This window comes from Xenopus laevis, chromosome 4L, assembly GCF_017654675.1.
Source record: "Xenopus laevis strain J_2021 chromosome 4L, Xenopus_laevis_v10.1, whole genome shotgun sequence".
NCBI classification, from domain to species: domain Eukaryota; kingdom Metazoa; phylum Chordata; class Amphibia; order Anura; family Pipidae; genus Xenopus; species Xenopus laevis.
In genome coordinates, this window is record NC_054377.1 from 100753914 (window position 1) to 100774547 (window position 20634).

Below are 20634 nucleotides of genomic sequence, written 5' to 3' on the forward strand. Positions count from 1 at the left end.
ACCCAGCAGGATAATACCCCACACATCACCAGGCTTCGCCGTGTAACAAAAATTATAAAATTTTCAAGTTTTTTGTTAGATTGACGTCTTCCGGAAGCAATGTAAAATAGCAGCAAATCTGGCATGTACGTGGTGGAAAATAACGCATACTTTTACACAGCTTTTTTTTTTTTTGCCAAATTTAATTTTACACTGCATAATAAATATGCCCCTTAGTGTTTGTGGCATAACTAGAGTACACCGGGCCACCCTGCAAAAAAATACTTCGGAAGGACCCGAATACTGCAATCCTCAACTGCCCTCCCACTCCCCACTCCACACAGCCTACTCCCTGCGCTGGAGTATTATTTTCAACTATAGTGGAAACAGACCCCGCATTCTGAGCCTTTTCGAGCACAGGGTCTTCTGCCTGTATAGTTACTTCAATGCAGTCTACCTTTTGTCACCACTGCTTAAGATACAGTGTGTCAAGCCCTGCTATTTTTTTGATAGTATACAAAATATTATTGCCTTAGCCGCAGTCTATCTATACATTAGAAATCCCTTTGCTACATGGTTACCAGTAATGTTTCTTTATTCTCTGCATTGATTTGATCAGTAGTATATAATATATGGTATTTTAATCTTCAGTGCACTATACAAGTTGTGTTTATTTTATACCCATTGCTAAGTTTCTTGCTTTTTAATTAGTGTTCCATTAAGGGTACAGTATGGACTTGTTGAAAGGCTTCGTTTGCAACTCAAAGATATTTTGGCCAGACGACTAAGTAGAGTTGTTTCCCTATCTTTGTGACTTAATATTTTCTGACCTTGGCAGGGACCCTATTTTACCGTGCGCCAGTAGGATATATCCTTTTTCAAAATATTTTATTTAGGAAGTGTCTATGAATACTACAGGGCTTTTGCCAGAAATTATAGAAACTGAACCTTAGTTATTAGACTGAAAGGCTAAACGAATGAAATAATTTATGTATCTGAGGTCAGCTTCCAGTAGCACTCAGCATGACACTATTAAATAAATGGCATTGCAGATTTCTTCTGCTTGCTAATTTCATAGGATTTTTCCTTACTGTTGCTAGTTGGTCACTGGTGTATAATCATGCAGTTTACCGCACGTGGCTTTTGATTCCCTCTGTTTAACCCTTGAGTATTTCTTATTCACTTAAATGTATGGCCAAAGCTCTAAGGTTCTAATTGTCTGCATCTTTTTTTATTATGCTAGGACATCTAGAGGCAACAGCATGTAAATATGACTTGAATATAAAATTTGATAAATGTGTAAAATGTTCAAATTGTGTTGTGCATATCATTACAGACCTTCAAGAAATGTCAGGGCCCAAGCATTCCAGATACCAGATCCTATATCTGTGTTCATATAATATTTCCCATACCTTTAATATCAGGCAATATTTAGTAGTTATATCCATTTGGAATGTAGAAAAGGCACAATAGCATACCAGGTTAGCAGAACAGTGTAACTTGAAATATTTTCAGGTTGGCAGTTGTTGGTTAACTAATAGGCCTCATTCCCCATTCATGTACTGTTTTAAGTATAGTCTATCTTATATGAAAGCTACATTTTATAAGTTATTAAGCTTCAAGTTACAGCTCTGTCTGTGGTTGTAGATGGCAGGAATGCTCCAGATAATTCTGTTGGGTAGATAGATAGATAGATAGATAGATAGATAGATAGATAGATAGATAGATAGATAGATAGATAGATAGATAGATAGATAGATATAGATATATCCTATCTTCTGAGGCTCTTAAGCTATTACTATTGGAGAAATGCTACAAGATTATTAAAAAAGGGAGCGCAAACAGACTATTCCTTTTTGCCTCCTGTCTTTCTTACATTGTAATTATCTGTTTATATTCTTATAATTACATTTTTATGCAGTAAATCTCCTTAGAATTGGGGGAAACTGCCTTTCTCTTCTCCATTACCTGTTGTTGTCCTTAATTCTAACTAGCAGGAGGCATTTTAGTTTTCAGATTAAGGAGGCATTTTAGTTTTCAGATTAATTTTTTTCTGTTAGAGGTGAGCCAACTCCATCTAAAACGCTAACATCTCTGGAGTAGAGTAGACAGATCTGTAAGTAAAGTGTCGGGTCTTTGGGGGTCTTTGACTAACTAACCAAACTAGGAACATTCTTATTTTAGAAATTCAATGTTACCATTAGTTTAGCTGTGCTTGTGTCACTGTCTTTAACGTAAATTGTAGTGCTGGGCAGGCACATGCACTGTAATATATATTTTTGTTACCTTTACTGGATTGCTCATGAACCTGTCCAGTACACACAGGGGATGCTTATCTGTCCAGTTAATGCAAATGTTAACAATAAGTTCTGATGGTAGTGGACATGTTGGACCTGTAGTTCTGTAATGACTGAAGTGCTGTAAATTCTTCTGTCTTTTTCCAGTGTCAACAAATCTCTATTACAGGTATGGGATCTGTTATCCAGAAACCTATTATCCATAAAGCTCTGAATTTCAGAAAGGTCGTCTTCCACAGATTCCATTTTATCCAAATAATCCAAATTTTTATATAATAATTATTCCATATTGGAAGCAAAACCAGCCTATAGGTTTTAATTAATGGCTACATGATTTTTTAGTAGACTTAAGTTATGAAAATCCAAATTATGGAAATATGTTATCCAGAAAACTCCAAAACTTGAGCATTATGGATAACCAGTTCCATGCATGTATTGTTATATTCTGCCAGTTATTGTACCTTGGGTTATTCTTATTACTGTGCTAATGTGTAATGAACTTGTGTATTCATTTCATACTGTACAATCATAAATATACCAGAGAAATGCCATTAATAAGTAGTTTTGTTCCAGGCTGTTAAAAGGATATCTTTACCAACAAGCTCAAGCCAGGCAATGGTCAGGTCTGGTTTCTGGATTGCTGTCAAAACTGTCTGAAAAACAAGTGCCATTTGTTTTCCTGTGCTTAGCCTGTAACGGGAAATCAGGAGGATAAATTTCCAGAATCACATTTTAAGTATATCCAGATGTGAGGTTAGAGCCCCACTAGGAGAGGAGTGAGGCACAAGAGGAAATGCTCTGCCAGTGTTAAAACCTGTAGGAACAGCGGCTATTAATTTTTCCACTCAGAGCCAAGCTTGGTTGGAAATAAATGTGCTCTAAGCCATTTAAAGACTAAGAGGTGTAAATTGCTTATGAAATAACTGCTAAGTATTTTTTAATAATTCTGTGGATATGATAAGAAGAAAGTAATGGAAACATGCATAAAAAAAAAAAAAAAAAAATATATATATATATATATATATATATATATATATATATATATTACACAAAGTTTAACCCCAGCACTCCAATATAGAACCCCAAGAGAAACCTATTTTTGCACAGCTGAACTGTAACTAGTAAAAAAGACACTTTTAGTTACAAAGTTTGTACAAAATACGCATAAGCTGACGCGCCCCGTCAAGGCAGTGTCCATGCGTCAGTCCTACCTAAGTGAAAAAAGTGTTATTTTTGGGGGGAGAAAGACCATACCTGCTTTTCTCTTTATTTAGCATGATCTCTTCCAAAAACACCATTGAATGGGGGTTGGGAGAGCAAGCATTAAGGAGAGAGCCACCTCCCCATACTATAAAATAAAACATATAAAATATATATATAATCTGTTGCTGCACACAGCTCTAAATGGGAGAATGATCTTTTATAAGTTGTAATGATATTAAAAGTCACTGAGGAATTCTGTCATTCGTCACATAGATCACAAATCTCTGCTTCTTATTCATTTTAGAATATACATTATACAGTACATGTATAGGATCCATTATCCAGAAAGCTCCGAATTACAGAAAGGCCATCTCCCATAGACTCCATTTTATCCAAATAATCCAAATTTTTAAAAATGATTTTCTTTTTCTCTTTAATAATGAAACATAGGCCTATTGGGTTTATTTAATGTTTAAGTGATTTACTAGTAGATTTAAGGTATGATAATCCAAATTACGGAAAGATCCGTTACCCGGGTCTCGAGCATTCTGGATAACAGGTCCCATACCTGTATTATGTTATCATGTTATAATCTTACTGTTGTCAAATGGCCAATACAATTCACTAAAGTGCAAATTTTACAGAACGTTACCTCTTTCACCAGAGTTTCCTTTGCCACCTTAGACCTGGTGATGTTCTAACTATCAAAGATTTTTCTGTTAACCAATTTGAGGGGCATGCCACATTTGTTTTAGGGTGGGTTCATGTCTATTGCAGACCTATATAAATGGCCACTTCAAGCATTTGCACCAACATCTCTAATAAAGACATACTGTATATATGACCTATATATGTACTCACCATATTCAAACTGACCTAAGCGTAAGACTACTAACGAAGTTTCGCTAGGCAGAAATAAAATTTACCAGCGTTCTGCTGCTGAGACACAACTTTTAGTGAATTAGCTTAGTAGTGTATTTGCGCCTGACAAAGGGGCACGAAGCATTTGCTGGCGAAAATTCACCTTTTAGTGAATTTTCCCTCAAGTGTTGAATTTGCTGTAAATTCCTTAATATGAAGTCCAAAGAGCTGTCAGTGCAAGTGAAGCAGACTTCAAAAATTAGAGAGACAGCAGAAATATTAGTGGCCAGATCAACAAATTGGTACATTCTTTAAAAAGCACACTGGTAAGCTCAACAACACTAAAAGGCATGGCCGATAACAGAAAACAACTGTACTAAATGATTGCAGAAGTCATTGGTAAATAAAAACTCCTTCATTATGTCTAGCCAAGTCAAGAACACCTTCAAGGAGAAAGGTCTATTACTGTGAAAGTCTACAATCAAAAGAAGACTTCATGACAGTAAAAACAGTGGGTTCATCACAAGGTGCAAACCTCTAGTAAACCTAAGACTACACCACCCCCAGTTAAATAGGCTTCCCTTGTACTTCAAAGTGTGGATATTTTGTATATATATTCAATGAAACCTAATTCTGAGCCCTCCAGCTGTAGTTGCACTAAAATTCCTAGCACCCTATGACAGCTGGCCACTGCAAATCGGACATTTCTACTTTATTTATACCTCCAGATACCCTAACATTCCTGCTTTGCCAGGGACACCTTCATCTTTATCAATGCCTGTTTTGTTGTATTCATCTTAAAGGGGTTGTTCACCTTTAAATTAACTTTTAGTATGATGTAGCGAGTGATAGTCTGAGACAATTTACAATTGGTTTTAATTTTTTATTATTTGAGTTATTTAGCTTTTTATTCGTCAGCTCTCTAGTTTGCGATCTGGTTGCTAGGATCCAAATTACCCTAGTAGCCATGTATTGTTTGAATAAGAGACTGAATAAGAGAGGCCTAAATAAAAAGATGACTAATAAGAACATGATGATCAAGTTCCCGGTCTTCTTTTAGTTTTATTTTGTTCAAGGGCCTACTTGCCCTGTTCTATTGTTACTATGGAGAATAGGGGTTTAGCATTTCTGCTTCTTTGCAGTAGGATCAGTACTGACCAAGTCACCATCTGCATAAAATATATATGCCAAAAACAAATATATATATATATATATATATATATATATATATATATATATATATATATATATATATATATATATATACAATAATACCATTTATATAAAATAAAGAATATTAAAAATAATACAGAAACATTTGTACATAATATTTTGGTATTCTATTCTACTTCAAAATCTTACTTCCACTAATAACTCTTCCCCTAATAACTTTAATAAAGTAGAGCATCGTATACAATGAGATACAGTAGATGGACTTTTCCCAGGGATGTTATCAAAATACAGAGTTGAACTTTGGCCTACCCACTGATACAGGGCAGGCAAAACAGAGCAGGATACATTACATCACTCAGTCACCAAGGAAATTGAAGACTGCGAGTAAAATAAAGACAGAACTAGTCAGGTACAAAATTGTTACAGCAAACGTTAAAATGTTTTGTATTCTCTAATCTAAGAAATGTGTATTGCATTTTCAGACTTTAAAGCTGCTTAAAAAGTATGCAAAAACAACTCTGATGCAGCATGTGAAATGTATTAAGTGACGTAAAACAGTTATTTATATTTCTGTTGGGGATTAGAGTGCAGATGTTTGCTGTTATATAGTTTAAGCCTGTATTCAGATACATTTTTATTAAGCTGCACTAATGTGTGCGGCAAGAGTGCAACAAACAGTACAGGGAATGTAAAATTCCATTTTTTAATTCAATAGACTGAATAGTACATTTTGTAATCCTGTGATTCAGTGTTTGTACATGTCAAGTGTCAATAGGTAGGTAAGAAAAGAACCACCTGATTTAATTGAACATGGGTATGTTGCTCATCATAAAGAGAGGGCAATCACAGTCAATGCCAATCTAGTAAAACATATCAACCTTCTTTTGCCAGGAAAATGGAACAATGAAACACCATCAACTGCCAGATATTGAAATGGTCATTTTAATATCCAAAAGAACAGAATGTACTACGAAGTAACCATCACCATTACTCGGGCACATAACTCTTAACAAAAAAAGTAAAAAAAAAACACAGCAACAGTTGCCAAAAAGTCATAGAGCCCTCTATGCATTAGATAAAAAAGAAGTAAAATACAATCATCAGAGACCATCACCAGAGATGGTCATACCATCTCTTGCTATGCCAGAAAAGCATTGAAATACTAACCAAACCAGTTTGAAAAGCCAGCAAAAGGATAAAGTAAAACAATGATAAGCAGGGGAATGTGTACATTTTAATTGAACAGCTAAGATCTGCAGAGTTTACGGCAGAGGTGTCTTGCTGATGAGTCACGGGCGGAGTCTAAAATATCCGCATTTTTCCATTTGGGAATATTTGAAGATAATAACATTACATTAAGTAATCTATACCACTGTCAAGAGTTTTTTTTAACAGAAATATCTTATTTTTCTTGTTTTGGTTTGTGAAGTTGAATGAAGTAACAGTTACAGAAAAGGAAACTTTTTGCCAGGACCGGAATAAAGGGAGATATCGTCAAAGGGGCTAAGCACCACCCACTAGTAAATCAGCAGAAGTTACATTGACATCACTACAGGACGTTGAGTGCCCCTATGAAAAGGGAGTGTGCAGTTCATCTCTGGGAAGTAGTATTTCTCTGCTGTAGAATTAGTTGGTGACCTTGTTGTAGTCCTACTTGTCTGTAAAAAGTCAGTAGAGCTCCCATGTGACATGGAGGATCAGATAGGTAAATCTTTTTGCCTTGCTGGTTAAGGGTGGAGAGAGTGAGTCTAGGGAACATTAGCTAGACATGTGAAGTGCTGTAGCATAAAGTTTAATGCCTACATGTCTTTTCTCCCAGTATAACCTTATACCTCTTCTTGACTGTAAGATTTCTCTTAAATGTCTGTTTCTGGAATTCCCTTTCATGGTTTTCACACTCTTTACTCCTTCCAGTGTTTTAAATGCTCCCTGAAGACATACATGGATGCAATTGTGTCACATCCAGATTTCTCTACATACTGTAAACTTCATGGATCATTTGATCCCCAAAAATGTACAGAATAATTTAAAAGGCATTTAAAGGCACATTAATTGTGAAAAATAAGTTTACAGTAGCTATATCAACTCTTATGGAACTTTTTGTTGTCTAAATATAATTTTCTATAGAGCTCTTACATTACATGAAAAGTGCAGGTCTGCTGTTTCTAAGAGGAACCTTGTTATTGCATTTGAAAGATATTACTGTAAGACTTGTAGTGACAGTTTTTCCTTTCTTTGGCTGGATTCTTTTTTTCATGAAAATATAAAATATAAAATATAAAATGTTTGAAATGCAATATGCTTTACTTTTAGGGGGTAATTTACTAAAATCCGATTTCATCTCATATTTTATTTAAAAAAAAGCCACAACCAAACTCCCATGCCCGATTTTAGCTTATTTATTAATAAAGAAATTCATTAATTGGGTTGTGAAAAAATTTCGAAAACCAAATCACTCGAATTTTTCATCTTTTACCCAAATTACTTTCATTTTTCATTCTTTTTTCTCAAATTGCTCTATTTCTTTCGAGTTTTTGCCAGAAAACCCCGAAAAAGTCAGATTTTTGGGCTAAACTCAGTTCAGACCATGAAAATTTCAAATTGAGATAAGTGCCTCTCCCTATGACTTATACAGGACCTTGACTGGTCTAAGATGGTAGATATTCGGATTCTGGCTTTTTGCAGCATCTAGGTATTGAAAAATTAGAGTTTTCTAGAGAATTTTTTTTGAGATTTTAACATTGAAATTTTAATAAATAACCCCTTAATGTCTGTAAATTAAATAACATTGTAAAGGTCCCTTCCCCAGAACACTGCCTCCTCATTTAAACTGGTTGGTTCAGCTTCATTCTTTACCCTGCGTTAGAGTAAAACAATGAACAATGTAAAATATATATACTGCATTTTTGCCCAGGTGCAGCTGTTTCTGGTTTATGGGATATGCATAAAACTGGATTGTATGTGGGCGAAGGCTGACTGTACATATGATATTAGGATGAAAGGGAGAGACACTAGCTAGGCCTTACTAGGAGGATATACACTAGGAGGATTTACCAGATCTTTCAAATGCTTTAGTTTTAAGAAAATGTATTTAAGGCTGCAGTTGCCCTTTTACCAGCTTATAAACATTATACATCAACAAACAATCCCTATTGTTTCCTTTTTTAAATGTCTTCAGTAAAGATGAACCAGATGTCCTAGTCAAATGAATCATTTTCCACAAAGCTTATTCCAAATAGTATGGCGTCTATCCATGTGCACACACAATATTTATATTTTGGGTTGGCTGTACGTATGGAGACCTCATTTACCCTTTTAGTATTAAAGGTAGAATTTACCCAGTTTAGAAGAAGGCCTTTTCTTACAGACCTTATATATTATGCATTTGTTTAGTGGAAGATGTCATATGCTTGCTTCTGCAAAGCTGTTCCCCATTTGAAAAAGGGCTGCAGGTGAGCCCGAAACGTTTTGCAGATCTAAAAGCCATACGCTAATAAAGGCTTTTTAAATTATCATCTTGAATGGAGCTGTGTCATATATGCGAATACCTGTGATGTGGAGTTGTGCTGAGATCTCAGGAAAGGTTATCAGTGAAGCAAGTGGTAGACCCCACTTATAATTTAGTGTTAGATGTACATTAGAATATATAGTTTACTTGCCTGTATGGGCTATATGTATATTGAATATGACGATCACATAAATGTTTATTGCTGAAGACACAACAGCTGTAAAGCAGAAACAGTAGCAAGGTCTGTCTGCACAGCAGACAAACAAACGTTTGAAGCAATATTGGGTATTCTGTGATGCAGCCAACATAAAGTAGTAACTCTATTCTCGTACATTTCACAATTTTACTCCCCAGCACATTTGAAAATATTTCATTTGGCGGTCACACAACAAGATAATAAACAGTTATTTTTAGAAATATTCTTCATAAATTCCTATGACATACCTTCCAGCATTCTTATCTGGGAAATCATGGCTTTTAAGATCTGCCCTGACATGTCTCACTCCATCCTAATCCCTGTCCAGTTATGAATAAATCTGGTTCTTTTGGCCTGTGAATGGGGATTGTCCTGCCAAAAGGGACAATTGGAGGGGGGTATGCTTCAACAAAATATTTGTTTACTCCACCAAAGGAAATCTGCCCTTAGCCTCTTTAAAACTAACTTCAAAGCATGCCTCTTGGAGCCCTAGTGCTGGGTCTTATTCAGTCTGGGCACCTATGAGCCAATGTCACAGCCACTATGAATGGCAACATTTAGTTCCCTCCAACTTTTGTCCCACTTAGATAGTAAGCTTAATAGGGCTGGAAGCTACTTTGTACTTTGTTTTTGAACACGTTTATGTTTTAATTATGCATTATTTATTGCATTGTTTCTCCTGTGTAATCTATTATTGTATTTTATATGCACGGCACAAGTATACAAGCTTCACTATATAAAAAAATAACGATCTTTCTTGCAAACGCTGTTTACATGCAATTATTAGCCCTGTTATTTACTTTTAGGGGGTTATTTATTAAGGTTCAAGTTGTGTTTACCACGAAAAGTTAAATCCTTCGACTTCAAATATCAAAGTTGAAGGATTTAGCGCTATTCGTTCGATCGAACGAATAATTACAACGATTCGAAGGATTTTAATCCATTGATCAAACGATTTTCCTTCGATCAGAAATTGGCTAGAAAGCCTATGGGGACCTTCCCCATAGGCTAACATTGATGCTCGGTAGGTTTTAAGTGGCAAAGTAGGTGGTCAAATTTTTTGAAAAGAGACAGTACTTCGACTATCGAATGGTCGAATAGTCAAACGATTTTTAGTTCAAATCGTTCGATTCGTAGTAGCCAATTCGATGGTCGAAGTATCCAAAAAAATACTTCAAAATTCGAAGTCGTTTTTATTCTATTCCTTCACTCGAGCTGAGTAAATGTGCCCCTTAATGTAGTAGGTTTAGCTGTTTTATTTGTTGTTGTTTGTTTCATCTGTGTTGTCGTATTTCATCTGTTTCTGTATAGCATTGGAATGGAGGTAGCAATGTACCTTTAACTTGTAAGTAGGGACCTCTGATCCAGTTTTTCATCTGTATTCCTTGTTTGTTAAAGGACATTTTCCTACCATGTATATAAGTTGGCCATATCTTCCCCACCCAAGCCACATAATTTGTAATGCATATACCCTCTCCGTTTGCCAGCGCCATCACATTTTCCTAAAACAAATAGCAGCTTTCATCCGGTGGCCATTTTCCCTCTGACACATCATCAGTAACATTGACATGTGCAAACAGGACATGTATGCTGTAAAGTTCATGCAATGCAGAATGCAGGTTTACACAGACACAACCTACTTTGATAAAAAACATTCTGCTAGGGTTGAGCTGAGCTCAGGAAAGACAGCTAGAGTTTCTATGGCAACCAGCAACACAACCTCTTCATTGGCTGTTGACTGAAGGGTGTGTTTAGTAATCTGGGCTGAGAAGAACTGAGCATGCTCATTAGCCAACAGCCAAAGTAAATTACTGAGAAGAACTGAGCATGCTCATTAGCCAACAGCCAAAGTAAATTACTGAGGGAGGGGGAAAAGTGGGTTACCGGTGGAGAAGCAATTCTAAGTGATTAAGCGATGCTGCAGCCTTACTGTTAACCCTTTAACAACCAGAGTGGCAGGTATCTAAAGATTTTTAAGAGGCTGTTCACTGATTAAATTTGTGTGTGTGTCGGGGTTGCATGTCCTTTAAATTATTGTCATTATAAATATATGTAACATGCTGTGTTACTTGCTGGTACTATATAAACAAATGAATGAAGATGATATCTTATATATGTAGAGGTAGATATTCCTCCATGTTTCTCAGAATATCAGTTTGAGATAATGTGTAAAATATTTAATGTAAGGATCCTAACTTGACCATAATACCTGCTATCACTCTGTTTTCATGTCTACAGGAAGTCCACTGATCAGTATATGTTCAGTGTATGACATTTAGAGGTAAATATAGTGTTCATTAAAACTGCTGTCGGACCATTGTGTTCAGCCAAAGTAATCAATGATGTGCCCAATATGTACTCAGCATTACCCAATAACTGTCTTTCTAACTATCTAATATTAAACAGAAATGCAGACAGAGATAGCTAAAACATTACCAAGAGTGAGAGTTCTTTCTGTGGATTCTGAAAGGAGCATCAGAGCCCATACTTGTGTGTCTTTCCTCTTTTATTTTAAAGTTTATTCTAGGAGAGATTACTCCACAAAGTCACAGAAGTAACACTACCCTAACAGAGTTTCTCATTTTAATCCTATCATAATTTATTTTTTACACTTCTGATTTCCTGTGTGACGATATTTAACACATTGCTGTCATAAGACTTTTTGTTAGAAGAAGTCAAAATAATTATCCCGTAGTGGCAGGTGCAGAAGCTGTTTTCAATTTTTTTGCTACCTTGAGCCAAAACGTTGAGTCATATCCAAAAATAATAGGCTTTGGTGTTTTGCCATCACCTTAAGCTGCTGTAATAAAATATTTAGAATTGACAAATGCAGCAGTACTATGTGCTTCTAAATTACTATAAGAACAATCTGAGTAGGAGAAAAGGGAAAGTCTTGTAAATAACAAACAGACCATACTCAATTCAAAAAATGCTATTTTTGGATAACAGACCTACAATTTGGCCAAAAGTTGTTCTGGCATGTTTTACTGGCTGTGCTTGGCCATTTGCTTTGTCTGTCTTTTGTATTTGTCAAATAAAAAGGAAAACCTGAGCAAGCTTTTGAACAGTTTTCAATGTTTTGACGGTTTTCTTAGGCTTTTGGTTTAATCTGTATACTACTGGAGATTAGATACCACAATCTAAATACAAAATATACAGAATTAATGAAGTCTCTTTCTTACAAAGAAGGTTTCTGCTTATTTATTAAATGAGCTCTGATGGATTAGCAATTTACATCAGCAATACAGCAAAGAAAACTGAACTTTAATAGTCTAAGAAGAATGGTGTTTCATTAAGTGGTCAGTGACAATGTCAATTCTTTGGTGGGAAGGTGCTGTGTGAGAGACCCTATGGCCATAGACTTCCTTGACATATATATAAGGGGCACTTAAATGCACACATTTTTGTGCAAACAGGAATTAAAGATGTTTTATTGACAAAAATTGAGCAGCTCAGCATGTAAACTATCATAATGAATTGCTCCTATAATTTATCATGGTAATCTAATGGTTGCCATCTATCTTGGTAATGAGACTAAGACAAAAAATACAATACCAATTATATCTTATTTAAAGGCAGCAAAACATCTTTTGGATTGGAGTGCCAAGTTGAGAGAGGGGTAGCGCGCACTTTTGACAGTATTCAGTATAAGGAATACATCTGTCAGTTGCAAAATACCATCTGTGACTATTTCCTGGTCCAAAGCAGGAGGTGCCTACTAGCATTTTGTCTGACTGTAAACTGTGAGCATGGATAATAGCCTCAGCTATGGAAACAAGGGGAAGGATCACCTGACCCCAAAGATGCACTCCATGTAATTTTACAACTAAGGTAACATAGTAACAAGTTAGGTTGAAAAAATATACACATCCATCAAGTTTAACTATTTTAACCTGCCAAACTGTTAGTTGATCCAGAGGAAGGCAAAACTCCAATTTGAAGTCTCTCCAATTTGCCTCAGATGAGGAAAACATTCCTTCCTGACTCCAAAATGGCAGTCGGACTAGTCCCTGGATCAACTTGTACTATGAGCTATGTCATGTCCCATACCCCTGTTTTCCCTCACTTGCTAAAAATCCATCCAACCCCTTGTTAAAGCTATCTAATGTATCAGCCTGTATGACTGATTCAGGGTAAAAAACCCTTTCGATTATTTAGGCGGAACCTCCTTTCTTCTAATCAGAATGGGTGACCTTGTGTCAGCTGGAAAGACCTACTGGAAAATAAATCATTAGAGAGATTATTAGATGATCCCCTTATATATTTATGTTTCCAAGTTTATCTAAATTGTTACAGCTTAGATAAGGTTCCCATCTGTCTTCCCATGTCAGAGACTGAACCTATTTCTGAGTCATGGCACCTTGCTGAATTTGTCCTGACTGACAGTGCCTGGCTGGCATTTCTACTGCTTTGTGTTCTAGGAGTATTAACATGAATTTGGATCTGCATTTATCCAGCAATGTGCTCTGGATCATTAGTTGTTCTTGGGCATTAAATGTAAAGTTGCCACTTCATATAGATTCAGTGGAGCCTTTGAATGTGAAGTTTACTGGCACTGTATTATACGGATGTGTTCTTAGGCATTAAGGATGAAGCTGAATTATTACTGTTATATATTCTGGTCATTAACACAACACGTTGGCACTGCATTTGTATTTAACTGTGTTTGCATTTTAAACATGGCCCACTCAAGTAGGACACGTATTTCTGAATTTTAACCATTAATAAAAATATGCATGTGACCGGAACAGCATTACTATTTTATCTGGAGTAATATACATTAAAATTTTGCATTTTGTTGCAGATTCTGTGGGAACATTTCACCCAAAATTGTTTGTGCTCCCTCAAACTGCTCAGTGCCCCATTCAAATTTTAAAATAAAAGAAAAAAATCTCTGTACATGACCTTGAGTGGGTGTGGTCTGAGTGGGAGTCATAATGGGCTTGCTTTAGCAATAAATGTTCAGCTTTATGCTCTGTCTGGTATGCGTCCATATGTATTCCCAGACTTCACATTCAAACTTGTAACCTATAGTAAGATGTCTTATATAATAGTTAGAACACTACTTCCCCTTTTCAGCTCTTTAACCTGTTGGCAGTCAGTAATGGGTAAAGGGCCATATGGGACAAAACTGTTACTTTTCAATCTGACTTGTGTGCTAAGGCTCGAATCAAACTCACTTAACAGTTATGTCCCATGTGGCCCCCCTTGACGTCGCTGACTAACTAAGAAGTTAGAGAGCTGCAAAGCAGGAAGTAGTGTCCTGGCTATTATGTTCGACATCCAGTCATTCCAGCCTTTATACATTACGTTTTTGGTTAACTAACTATATTAAAAATATATATATTTTGCACAGCCTATCTATTTACAAAGTTATATTTTTACGCTGAACTGTTCCTTTAATGCATGGAAATCAGAAACTTTCAATCAATTATAATCAATTAAAAAACATGTAGTGAAAAAACTACTTATAACTAACCCATCTATCATAATTGCAGCTTTATTTCAGAGTCGATTATTTTAAAACAGTTAGTTGTAATACATTGTCTAGGCAAAAATAGCATGCACATGTAATAAAACGACATATTCATTAAATTCTGACTCCATCTCCTGTATAAGTGGAGACAGATTGCTGAGAGGTGGATAGTGAAGTATAACATAATTATTTCAGAAATGCTACAGAATTTGTCATAGATTATATGCTGTATTCATTTGCAATTATTTGGGGCCTTAGTTAGGGTTAAGTTAGTAAATTGATGCAGCCATTACTAGAACTGTTTAAAAAGGTGTAGTAGCTTTTAATAAACATAACCATAGCGTTTTGCTATTGAGAAGTGCTCTCCTCATCCTTTAATTTTTACTACAACTGTTTAATTTGGCCAAATAAAATGAAATTAAAATAGCAGAACAAAACACTTGTTGCCATTATGCATGAAGTAAATATGTCATATAATTTATATTTCCTCCAGGTTACTCAAGGCTCCTCTGTTAAATACGAAGCAGGACATTTGTCCTTGTTTTCAGAAACAGTCGAAAAACATCTTCCTCAAGGAAATGGAGATCTGTTACAGTGGGCCCAAGAGAATTATGGAGCAGTGACATCGTTCACCGAAGCTAAAATGTCCAAAAATATTTACATCAAAGTTGGTGAAGGTATGTTTTTCCAGGTGGATGCAGTTTTCCAGATATGTGCATATGTATTTGTATGTGTCTAGATATAAATATTAATGGACTCTACCTTGGCATTTATCATTACATAGCTCAAAAGTTGATTGTAAGTCTGTGTCGTCTATTAGGTGATAGTTAGATACCGAATTATGCTGTGGTGTGGTGTCCAGCACACAATATATATCCCATACCTGCATTGACATTGATCAATAGGCCCATTTAAATCCTATAATTATGCCAAAGAGCTGGCAGTAAGTACGGGGCCCCATTGCAGCCTTTAATCACTGTCACTTCCTAACTGACGTCTGAAGAAATTTAGGGGTTGTGCAGGGGGAAAGCTTACATGCATCCCCTCATCAGCCTCTCATGAATACAGTGATACCAAGCACAGGCAGAGCTATATACATGGGGACGACAGCAGGTCTCTGCGCTTTCTGCCTTCCATGTTGTAAATGACCGCTATAGTCTCATTCTCATAGCCATTGCTCCGCAAGACAAAGGGGCAGATTCTGTAAAGGGCGAAGTGGCCGATGCTAGCAAACATCGCCAGAAATCCCATCCGCAGGGACATCGCCAATTCATAGAGGCATAGAGGACAATTCGCTAGCGAAGGAGACCATCACTAGCGTTTGTTCGCACTCTATCACCAGGCGACTTTTCAGAGTTTACTTCGCCACCACAGACCAGGCGAACTGCTAATCTCAATTTTACGTCAGTGACATCATATCCTGTATGCCGGATATGCATCCAAGTTGTAAAAAACGCTGGCTACTTTTCTATTTTTAAAACGGGATTGCCTTCACAAGTCCAACTATGAAATATTTATGTGTGAACAATTTTTTAAAACTAATTTGTGGGGCATGCCACAATTGTTTAAGATGGGCTCATGTCTAGGGCATTAGAGGATCTCTTCTGTCTTTATTGTGGGTTACTGAACATGTGTGGCCACTTCAAGCATTTGCACCAACATTGCTGATAAAGATGTCCATACGACCTTTAGGTACCCACTCTATTCAAATGAACCTCAGTGTAAGAGTGCTAGTGAAGTTTCACTAGGCAGGAATGAACGCTAGTGAAAATTCTTAACTTAGCATTTTAGTGAATTAGCATAGTGGTAACGTATTTGCGCCTGGCAAAGTGGTGCAGACTGTGGCAAAGCAGTCGCTGGCGAAAATTCGCCTTTCAGTGAATTTGCCCCAAAGTAGGATTATCTAGCCTTTATTCAGATGTTTCTTAAACTTTCACTGCACTGCTGCTTGGTATGCCTGTGGCAATGTAAATGGTTGTATTGATTTATAAAGTGTTATAAATAGATGAAATCTGAGCCTCTAATTGCCAAATATATAAAACACTATATAACTTTTTGTAAAATGTTATTGGTTTTGTAATAAAAGGAGGCAATAACAGGATGCTAGCATCCCAGTCATTTCTTTGCAAAGTAAATATTATCAGAAAAATAACAATTCTAATAAATGTATTACATTTTGTATATATTCATTCCACTTCACTTTTTCTTTAATATAGATCCAGTTTTTCCTCCGACATGTAAAATAGAAAAGAATTTTCTTTCTCTGAATTACCTTGCTCGTTATCTTCAGCCTCAGCCTGCTCTGGGTTGCAAATTAACATCTAATGAAAAAACGGAAGTTCACATAATTGAATTAGATGCTCCAAGCTCCAAACAATACAGGTAATTTAATCTGCTGTTCATTTTTAAATTGTTTGTGCTGCACAATGTGCATTTGACATTAAAGAGGTAGTTCACTTTTTTCAATATTTTTAATTCCAACAATGCACATTACAGGAAAATGTGGTCACTGGACATTTCCCAGCCCGCAAGGGCAGTAACAGATTTTCCAAAAGAACCGTATATTACTATAGTCTTATGGAAGAGTATAATCATTAGCCCGAGGCCTGGCCAGCCAGACACCCTAGGCAACCTTGCCTGTCATAACTGCGCAAGCCTATTCAGCACTGAGTGAATATGCACACGCCCTCACAGCCGTGAGGAGAAATGAGAACTAGATTAAGGGTAGGAAGCAGAGAAGGTAAGTGCCTGGCGCCCCCCCCCCCAGCTTTGCGCCCTAGGCAAGTGCCTACTCTGCCTTCTCCTAGTTCCGGTCCTGAGAATCATTGAGGTCAAAACATTGACCAACAGTCATAAAAACTACTAAAAAAAAACAAAAACAAACATGGATTCTAGAATGCTGTCAAATTAAGACCTATTGTGTTTTTACGTTTACATTAGGGGGGGGGTAAGAAAAGAAAATTTATACTGTAAGTGGGCAAATGATTTTGTATACTTCTGTATGTCATTCATGGATTACAGACCTTATTGTATTATTTCTGTTTCCCTGAGTAGCTGCTTGTCAGTTTGTCCAAGATGAGAACGTCGTCCAGTCTAGCTTTAAATAACTGTATATCCAGGGTAGGAGTTTTCCATGCTTTAGTGAGTGTTTGTTTCACTGAAGAAAAAATGTAGGGATGTAGTTTACTTTCAAGTTAACGTTTAGGAGCAAATTTATCTAAATGTGAAATTTGGAAGGAAAGAACAGGCCTGTAGATACAACTATTCACTAGACTAACTTTTTCCCACCATCAGTACACTTGTGAATGTCAAATGTCATAAGCATACGTGAAAATGTCCTTGAGACTGTGGCATTAATACTGTTACATACTGTATACCCTAAATTGACAGTACACATACTGTAGTTGAGCCATGGTTATGATTATACTGGAAGATCCACTCATGAGCTGTTAGTGTTACTATGTGTTAAAAAACACATTTTTTTCCCCTTAGATTATTTTTAAAACTTGACAATACTGGCCAGTTAATTGCAATGATGTTTATGTTTCATCTTCTTATAGTCTGTACCCATAATTATAGGACATTCTCTGTTTATCTGGGCATTAGCTCTCCTAGCTTTGCTTTGGTATTTTTTTATTCTTACTCGTGTAAAAAAAATGAGATTAACAGTGGAATGTTATAGTAGGCATAAAAGATTGGTATAGTAGGCATTAAAATATTAATATCCCTCCTAAACAATTATGATGATATGAATTCTGCTGCTGCAAACCGGAAGTGGCAAAAACTTTCTATCAATAAGACCTCCAAACCTGCAGAACTGCCAACCCACATCTATACCTGCATCCCAAAATCCTACCCACAACCTGCAGGTTACATGCTTTTTTGTGGATAATCCACAGGTACCTGACCCACTGCAGCACTAGATTAGCTAATGTTTGTATTTATGTAAAAGTTGTTTCTTTTATGCTTATGGACTAGCCAGTATTAACATTTTACTGCACACTTGTGATGTCACATGCAGCTATGACAAGCAGAGCGCAGTAGGTGGAGGGATCACAGGAAAGCTTGAGGAACAATCTCCAATACATATTTTACTTCAAATCAGAATTTATTATTGGTCAAATTGCTAGCAACAACTTTATTTTCAAGATAGGACATTGATTTTAATGACTTTGTTTGTTGAAATTGTCCCTAATTGTCTAAAATTGTAGTAGGCTCCAATGCCAAGGTCAGCATAATTCACTGTATATTTTGGATATTTTCCAATCTAACTCTTTTTAGTAACCAAACATGTTTCTTTTGATTTAATATACCAGGCAAATTCAGCTTGGGTTGTTTGTCTGCATTATGAGTTTCCTATAAATGGATTTGACTGAATATGTTAGGGGTTTCTGTGCTTTTTTTTAAAAATAGCTCTTGTGGTAATGGAAATTTACATTAACTGGAAGTATTTTAAGAAGTCCTCAGCCCATGATTGGGGCCCAGATATTATATGTGGTAGTTTTACCTAATTGTAACCATTGTAACAAGGGAACTGAGTGAGCCTAAAACCATTTTTTATTTTAAGTGTTGTTACTTGGAGATGGGCCAAGGCTCATTCAGTTGATCACTCTGTGATAGAAAAATAATCAAAAAGACCCATGTAGACATTATTGAATTCAGTGCCAGATTTCCAAATGACACTCCCCTAGGCCGACTGCATCCCCTCCCCCAACACACACACGTGTGAACTGTTGACGCCGTCCTAGGCCCGGGCCTATGTGGATTTGCCACAAATCCAGGCCTGACTGAATTATTCGTTTCATCATCCTGTTCTTCTTTTGCCAAAAAATATCCTGTAATTCTTTTATTTTACAAGATTGTACTCTTAATTGATATTTAAACAATTGTTGTTTCCAACAGTCTGCAAAACACGTGCTTTACTAAAGGGAAAGCTCCAGTGTTTTAATTCTATGTCCACATGGTGGAACATGATGAACTCTAACAAGTATGCTAATGGAGTATATTTGGAATTCTCTTCTTACTTCTAATTCTTTATTCGCAGTTCATTCCAGGTGGACATAATAATTGACATCAGACCACTTCATTCAGGCTTCAAGCTTCCCAGAAATCTTGTTCTTATCCTCAAGTGCAGAAATGCTGTCAACTGGGTTATCAAGACACACGATGTTGAGGGAAATCTGGAAGTACTGGTAAGTTTCTCTGAGTCTCTTGTGAGTAAAATAGCAATGTCTCACTAGAGATACAGGATTCTAGGAAGACTTTTAAAGTATCATCTTAGCCATTATTAAAACATAGTAACCCAAGTACTATATCCATTTTTATAATAAAGTCAATGCATATGTTTATCACCATAAACTTTGTTGAATACCGTAAGCCTTCAGTTTATTCTAGACTGACTGCTCATGCATTCTCTAGCTGTTACAATTCTATAGTGCTTGCAGAAGTCTCATTTTACCATGCAGTCTGACAGCAAGTTTCTAAAAGAGTTACAGCAGGCAGCAGCTTCTGGTCCTTTGGTCCTTTGAGAATCCAGTAAAATCCCTAGCAGTATACATACATTAGCACCCTTTGGTTTTAATGCAAAGAATATATTCCAGATATGATGCTTGGTTGGCTAATGCCTCAAAGGCTTAAATAAACAGGGCATTGTCTGCACATTTGAAACATGCAGCCTGTTTCCGATGACAGATTTTTATCAATTCACTTACAATAACATACATTCTAGCACCTTTCTGGACTAAAGTTATCTTGAGTGTTGTATTATATTTAGTCTTAATGTATTTATAGGATATAGATTATCCTGTGTTATTGTTATCGGCTGCTAATTCTTAAAAATCTTAGAATGTTATGCTTTGCTGTTTTCATGAATCATTTTCTTTTCTGAAATATTACTTGAAATGCAACGACACATACGACAATGTTTCTGATATTGTGATGT

General features: G+C 36.2%; 1 protein-coding gene across 3 annotated transcripts in view; it reads left to right on the forward strand.

Annotated features, from left to right (window-relative positions):
* tgfbr3.L (transforming growth factor beta receptor III L homeolog) overlaps nucleotides 1-20634 on the forward strand; it is a 115871-nt gene that overhangs the window by 49182 nt on the left and 46055 nt on the right. For all 3 annotated transcript variants that reach the window (XM_018258580.2, XM_018258581.2, XM_041590540.1), the window contains exons 5-7: nucleotides 15187-15370; nucleotides 16910-17075; nucleotides 19738-19885. In XM_018258580.2, coding sequence (XP_018114069.1) covers nucleotides 15187-15370; nucleotides 16910-17075; nucleotides 19738-19885 — 498 coding nt within the window. The remainder of the gene's footprint in view (nucleotides 1-15186; nucleotides 15371-16909; nucleotides 17076-19737; nucleotides 19886-20634) is intronic.